Source organism: Entelurus aequoreus, linkage group LG23 (genome assembly GCF_033978785.1).
Source record: "Entelurus aequoreus isolate RoL-2023_Sb linkage group LG23, RoL_Eaeq_v1.1, whole genome shotgun sequence".
In the NCBI taxonomy this organism is placed as follows: Eukaryota; Metazoa; Chordata; class Actinopteri; order Syngnathiformes; family Syngnathidae; genus Entelurus; species Entelurus aequoreus.
Window position 1 is genome coordinate 4,110,385 of NC_084753.1, and position 7,886 is coordinate 4,118,270.

The 7,886-nt window shown below is 41.6% G+C and overlaps 1 protein-coding gene across 8 annotated transcripts in view; it reads right to left on the reverse strand.

Annotated features, from left to right (window-relative positions):
* Positions 1 to 5,155: 5,155 nt before the first annotated feature.
* The window catches only part of rd3 (retinal degeneration 3, GUCY2D regulator), a 34,122-nt gene continuing 31,391 nt past the window's right edge, over positions 5,156 to 7,886 (reverse strand). For all 8 annotated transcript variants that reach the window (XM_062035066.1, XM_062035060.1, XM_062035067.1 and 5 more), the window contains one exon: positions 5,156 to 5,691. In XM_062035066.1, the coding sequence (XP_061891050.1) occupies positions 5,349 to 5,691 (343 nt within the window). In that variant the 3' untranslated portion in view covers positions 5,156 to 5,348. The remainder of the gene's footprint in view (positions 5,692 to 7,886) is intronic.

Sequence of the window (7,886 nt, forward strand, 5' to 3'; positions counted from 1 at the left end):
TTGTGGATCACGGATTTGTATTTTAAACCACCTCGGATACTATATCCTCTTGAAAATGAGAGTCGAGAACGCCAAATGGACATTCACAGTGACTTTTATCTCCACGACAATACATCGGCGAAGCACTTTAGCTACGGAGCTAACCTGATAGCATCGGGCTTAACTGCAGATAGAAACAAAAGAAATAAACCCCTGACTGGAAGGATAGACAGAAAATCAACAATACTATTAAACCATGGACCTGTAACTACACGGTTAATGCTTTCCAGCCTGGCGAAGCTTAACAATGCTGTTGCTAACGACGCCATTGAAGCTAACTTAGCAACGGGACCTCACAGAGCTATGCTAAAAAAAATTAGCTATCCACCTACGCCAGCCAGCCCTCATCTGCTCATCAACACCCGTGCTCACCTGATTGATTGATTGATTGATTGAGACTTTTATTAGTAGGTTGCACAGTGAAGTACATATTCCGTCCAATTGACCACTAAATGGTAACACCCGAATAAGTTTTTCAACTTGTTTAAGTCGGGGTCCACTTAAATTGATTCATGATACAGATATATACTATCATATATACTATCATCATAATACAGTCATCACACAAGATAATCACATTGAATTATCGCTGTATTCCAGCGATCGACGGAGCGACGAAGGACTTCACCCAAACATCAATGCGGTCGGCGGCTAGCATCGGATAGCGCGTCTGCTATCCACCTCAAAGTCCTCCTGGTTGTGTTGCTGCAGCCAGCCGCTAATACACCGATCCCACCTACAGCTTTCTTCTTTGCTGTCTTCATTGTTCATTAAACAAATTGCAAAAGATTCACCAACACAGATGTCCAGAATACTGTGGAATTATGAGATGAAAACAGAGCTTTTTGTATTGGATTCAATGTGTCCGAATACTTCCGTTTCAACGATTGACGTCACGCGCATACGTCATCATACATAGACGTTTTCAACCGGAAGTTTCGCGGGAAATTTAAAATTGCACTTTATAAGTTAACCCGGCCGTATTGGCATGTGTTGCAATGTTAAGATTTCATCATTGATATATAAACTATCAGACTGCGTGGTCGCTAGTAGTGGCTTTCAGTAGGCCTTTAATGAACAATTACTTACAAAACAATACACAACATCGTGTCTTGGTAAAGTGTCTTTCTGCTGGAAATTGTTTAGTGAATGCACACGTAAGACGGCGCTCTCTGCTGGATTCATAGCTGCAGCACTCTTCCCCTTATTTTCTTTACAATTAAAAGATATATATTTACAGTACACTAATTATATTTTTTACAATTTAATAGCAAATAGGACGGGATCTACCGTATGCACTGAACATTTGGGATTGTTAATATATTAACTATACTGACTATTATATAATTTTGTTACTGGGCTTTTAAAAGTTATTTTTTTAAATGTTGTATTTATTTAAAAATAGTGTTGTATCAGGTATTTAATTTGGGGGTGCTTAAAAAAAAACAATTCACATCTGAATTTATTCCGATTCTCAATTGATTCTTAATTTTCAAAAATCAAGTATTTGGTTTTTTTTCACAGCTTTTTTTTAAATTTTTTTATCAATGTTTGAATACAAGTCATATGTCAGCAGCCTACAGTAGCGTTTGTAAGCTAATATGTTTTTAAAAGTTTTTTTTTCAAAAAATTTTTTTGGGCCAAATGATTTTTTTTGTTGTTGCAAGAATCGGTTTGACTCAAGAATCGTATTGATTCTGAATCGAGTTGTCACCCCAACAATCAAAACCAAGTCAAATAGTTAGATGTTGTAAGATTCCCATCCCTATTGTCATTTTTTTTAATAACTAAAAGAAACAAGGATTTAAATCATAAAGTAATGTGTGGATATAAAAGCCTTCAGTGATGTGATTTAGGGCTATATAAATAAACATTGATTGATTGATAAATAAACATTGATTGATTGATTGATTGATTGATGTTCGACTTCAAAGATGACCTTTCAAAACACCATCATTGATGTCACCACATGACCATTGCTGGAAAAATAATATACAGAAACACATTTACGCACTACTGTGCATTGACCCACATCAACAGTGTACAAAACGTGTTATTTTCTGGCGCATTTAAAAATCAATGAACCCGTATCAGCAATTAAAACATATCTTATGTGGTACTGTCAAAATTCAAATAGCAAAAAACATATCAAATGTGAAAAAATTAAATATTTGAACTCACAATTTGTTGCACTTATTCGACGCCGTATAAGCCGGTGGTAGCCCTCGTAGTCGGCTTATTCGAGTGGAAGTGGCGAGGATTTCCCCATTTCATCGCCAGAACTGCTGAGCTAGCTTCCAGGGTTGGCCGACATGACCTCACAAGATGTAGTCTCTCTTTAAATATCCTTCTTGAAAATGGCCTTGCAAATATATATCTGCCACCTAAACTACGTTTTGTTCTCCTTCTCTGCTAGTCCGGTCTGGCTACGGCGCAACACTTCCTGCTTCCTGCTAAATTGAAACCTGTGAATGGATACTCACTTTGGAATGACAAGCAAGTATCCAATCACAGCCTCGTTAACATCAGGCTACTGTCAACAACTTGTGATCTGATTGGCTATCGCAACTGTCTATCAACTCTCTGTCCCCGTTCACTTACAGTGCACAGACATTGTTGATTCTGAAGGCCTCGGGCAGATTTGGTACAGCATGGCAACATAAGCTGGCTGAATTCTGATTGGATAAAAACTCTAACCTAAAAACAGCAGCACTGGAAGGAGCATAATATGACATGAAGAGAATATGAATACTTTTAAATATTTAGGGAAAGTAAATACAAAAATACATTTATCTTTAATTATGATCAGGATTTCTGGTTATTGTTAGAATAATTTTATCTAAGTTATCACAAAAACTTTGTGTTGAAATGAGTTCCCAGCGAGAAGACCAAAAACATGTCTTTGAACCTACCAAGAAGAAGGCTTGTAAAACTCCACTGTGTAGGGGGGGAAGCAACATGAAGGTGTTCTGTTTTCTTTCATGTATTGTAATCAACAGAAATATATTGTTTTAAAGGCCTACTGAAAGCCACTACTACCGACCACACAGTCTGATAGTTTATATATCAATGATGAAATCTTAACATTGCAACACATGCCAATACGGCCGGGTTAACTTATAAAGTGACATTTAAAACTTCCCGGGAAATATCCGGCTGAAACGTCGCGGTATGATGACGTATGCGCGTGACGAAGTCAGAGTAACGGAAGTTATGGTACCCGTAGAATCCTATACAAAAAGCTCTGTTTTCATTTCATAATTCCACAGTATTCTGGACATCTTTTGCAATTTGTTTAATGAACAATGAAGGCTGCAAAGAAGACAGTTGTAGGTGGGATCGGTGTATTAGCAGCGGACTACAGCAACACAACCAGGAGGACTTTGTTGGAGCGCTAGCCGCGCTAGCCGGCGACCTCACCTTGACTTCCTACGTCTCCGGGCCGCCAAACGCATCGGGTGAAGTCCTTCGTCCTTCTGCCGATCGCTGGAACGCAGGTGAGCACGGGTGTTGATGAGTAGATGAGGGCTGGCTGGCGTAGGTGGAGAGCTAATGTTTTTAGCATAGCTCTGTGAGGTCCCGTTGCTAAGTTGCTAAGTTAGCTTCAATGGCGTCGTTAGCACAGCATTGTTAACCTTCGCCAGCCTGGAAAGCATTAACCGTGTATTTACATGTCCACGGTTTAATAGTATTGTTGATTTTCTATCTATCCTTCCAGTCAGGGGTTTATTTTTTTGTTGCTATATGCAGTTAAAGCAAGATGCTATCACGTTAGCTCGTAGCTAAAGCATTTCGCCGATGTATTGTCGTGGAGATAAAAGGCACTGAATGTCCATTTCGCGTTCTCGACTCTCATTTTCAAGAGGATATAGTATCCGAGGTGGTTTAAAATACAAATCCGTGATCCACAATAGAAAAAGGAGAGTGTGGAATCCAATGAGCCAGCTTGTACCTAAGTTACGGTCAGAGCGAAAAAAGATACGTCCATCACTGCCTCTCAAGTCCTTCACTGTAACGTTCCTCATCTACGAATCTTTCATCCTCGCTCAAATTAATGGGGTAATCATCACTTTCTCGGTCCGAATCTCTCTCGCTCCATTGTAAACAACGGGGAATTGTGAGGAATACTAGCTCCTGTGACGTCACGCTACTTCCGGTACAGGCAAGGCTTTTTTTATCAGCGAGCAAAAGTTGCGAACTTTATCGTCGATTTTCTCTACTAAATCCTTTCAGCAAAAATATGGCAATATCGCGAAATGATCAAGTATGACACATAGAATGGATCTGCTATTCCCGTTTAAATTTTTAAAAAAATCATTTCAGTAGGCCTTTAACCCAAGGACTACAAAGCGGAGAGAAGGCAGGATCTGCCCAAGTTCCAGACGACCTCTTTTTGAACTGTTTTACGAACCTCTTTTGGAACCGACCTTTTCTGTGAACTGTTTACGACCCTCGTCCCTTAGAAACAGCTGTGGCCATGTGGTCAGGGAAGGTCCAAATATAAGAAGGAGGCGTGCAATCTTTTGGCAGAGCGTGCTGAGACACTGTCCAAGGGTACAGTGTCCAGGCGACTCTCCTCAAATTGAGCCAAATTGAATTCTGTCTCTGTTTAATTCTTTGCCTCTTGTCTTGTTTAATAGATGTCATCAGTGTTTGAACCTGATAGTTATGTTAGGCCAGCAGAGAAGGCCCACCACTGGTCCATCCATCCACCCATCTTCTTCCGCTTATCCGAGGTCGGGTCGCGGGGGCAGCAGCCTAAGCAGGGAAGCCCAGACTTCCCTCTCCCCAGCCACTTCGTCCAGCTCCTCCCGGGGGATCCCGAAGCGTTCCCAGGCCAGCCGGGAGAGATAGTCTTCCCAACGTGTCCTGGGTCTTCCCCGTGGCCTCCTACCGGTCGGACGTGCCCGAAACACCTCCCTAGGGAGGCGTTCGGGTGTCATCCTGACCATGATGCCCGAACCACCTCATCTGGCTCCTCTCCATGTGGAGGAGCAGTCATCCGGGAGGAGCTGGAAGTAAAGTAAAGCCGCTGCTCCCACCACTGGTGTCTGCACAAACACATTTGCATAAAATGTATTTTTTTTATTTACCAGAATGACGCTGCAAATTTACATTTTAAACTAATTATATTGCTGTAGAAAAGTTTTGCACCCCTCATTGCAATGCATGAGAACATCCAGTAGATACATTGTGCTCGTCTACAACCGTGTATTTTTAGTTACGTGGGCATTTCGACCGGAGTGAAGCATCCCCGCTTTGCATAAACGTGTCTCTAAGTATCGGCCATGGCTGCAGGAGAAGACACATCACACCAGTTTACTGCCTTTGTACCGGAAGTCCGGCATGCTCCACACCCTCTCCCCTTTCTCCGTGCACCTTTCCACGTCCTCCGACACCGTCTTCAGGTCGCTCAAGCCGGCCCCGTCGGCCGCCGTCAGGCCCGCCGTGCTGCCGAACGGGTTGATCCTGATGCGAGACCGGAAGTTGACCAGGGACATGCTCGTGGCGCGTTTGTTGTTCCATTGGCGGGCGAGCCGCTGGGCTTCCTGCTCCTCCTTCATTTGGTCCACGGCCTCCAGGAGGACCGAGCGGAAGACGCCGGACACCTCCTGGACCTCGGGCTCGCCGGCTCGGATGGCATCACGGAACCTGGGCATAGAAAAAAAAAACAGTGATGCCGACTCGCAACTTTTCAGGTCTTTTGATGGTCACCGTTAGAGACGTCCGATAATGTCGGCCGATAAATGCTTTAAATTGCAATATCGGAAATTATCGGTATCGGTTTCAACCTCTCCATTTTCCCGGGAGACTCCCGAATTTCAGTGCCCCTCCCGAAAATCTCCCGGGGGCAACATTTTTGGGGGCGTGCCTTAGAGGCACTGGCCGCAGCCGGCCCTTTGTGCGTCCCTGTCCGGCCCGCGTGAGGCCAATTATAAATTACAAAATACATTTAAAAAAGTATCTATGTCGAGTGTGCAATACAACGGTGCTGCTTTTGTTTTGAAAATCGTTATTTGTATTACTTCCGTGTGGACGTATGCGTGTGCGTGATTGTGAGCGAATGTGAACAGCTGCAATCACAAATTACAAAATAAAGTTGAAAAAACATCTGTGTCGTGCGCTCAATACAACTGTGCTGCTTTTATTTTAAAAAGTATTATTTATGGGCGTGTGTCCGTGTGTAACCTGCGAGTGAAGGTGCACATGCAGCGACAAGTGATGCACGGTTTACACCCGAGACGCTAAAAAGAGAAAAGTTGATGACGAATGCCGTGTTTTAAACAAGACGTGGACTGCCAAGCAACGTTCCCTCTAAGGTGCGCGCCTGCGCAATTGCGCACTGCTCAAGCGTCCGCTGCGCACAGCAAATATATGCTGCACACCAAATCAAATCCCATCTGAATTCTAAACAAAATAAACATATTTATTCTATGTAATTTTGCAATGCAACTTTGAGTGACAGTGACAACAAGCGGCCCTAACGGTGTTCGTCAACACCGTTCGATTGAACACCGTTCAATTATTGTAACGTCTATCGAGATGCTTCGAGGACAGGAATTATATCGATCACTTTATTGAGCAAAACTGTTTATATTCGGACATAACCACACCAAAAACATGAGTAAAACAATTCTATCTCGAAAAACTAGTATCTGTCACCAACACGCATAGCACTAAACCACTGGTGCGTTTATGGCCACACAAAAAGTCGGACAACTCAAACACCACACAAAGTTACACTATGACTCCTCAGTCATACGTGTGCTTATTTTACTGTCATTTATTATTAATGTTAATTTATTTATATTAGTCATGGAATGCTGTTACACACACTATGTTGAAGTATTACTATTATTATTAATTATTATTATTATTATTATTATTTATCTTACGGTATATATCAAAAATTATATTGAGCAAAATTTAATTGAAATATTGTCGATGTGGCCCTCCAGCAGTGCTCGGGTTGCTCATGCGGCCCCCGGTAAAAATTAATTGCCCACCCCTGGCCTTTAGCGTCCTCTACAACCTGTCGTCACGTCCGCTTTTCCTCCATACAAACAGCGTGCCGGCCCAGTCACATAATATATGTGGCTTATACACACACACACACAAGTGAATGCAATGCATACTTGATCAACAGCCGTACATACATACAGCCATGTGTGCAATATTTTGATTATAAGTAAAAATGTAATATCTATAAAATAATTGAATTTATTGCGTTAGTCCTAGAACCTTATGTCTAGGACTAACGCAATAAATTAAATAAATGTCTTGGGTCACCATATATGATGTTCTCGGAGTCTCTCCATGAGCGAAACAACCAGGAATAAAATAAAATAATCCGAAAAATATACATAAGCGTATATAAGGTCGTTTATGAATACATTTTGCCACTGCATTAATGATGCTAAAAACAATCCCAATGTATATCAATTTTATGCTAAGCCAGTTTTGGGGTTTTAGGTGACAAAGAAATAAGCGTAAAATCAAATTATATATCTTGATATTTTATTTTGATAATATGCCAAGGGCCTCCATGGCGCACTTTGGACACGGCTGGTATATTTTTTACTCCTATTTACTAGAGATGTCCGATAATGGCTTTTTTGCCAATATCCGATATTGTCCAACTCTTAATTACAGATTCCGATATCAACCGATACCGATACATACAGTCGTGGAATGAACACATTATTATGCCTAATTTTGTTGTGATGCCCCGCTGGATGCATTAAACAATGTAACAAGGTTTTCCAAAATAAATCAACTCAAGTTATGGAAAAAAAAAATGCCAACATGGCACTGCCATATTTATTATTGAAGTCACAAAGTGCATT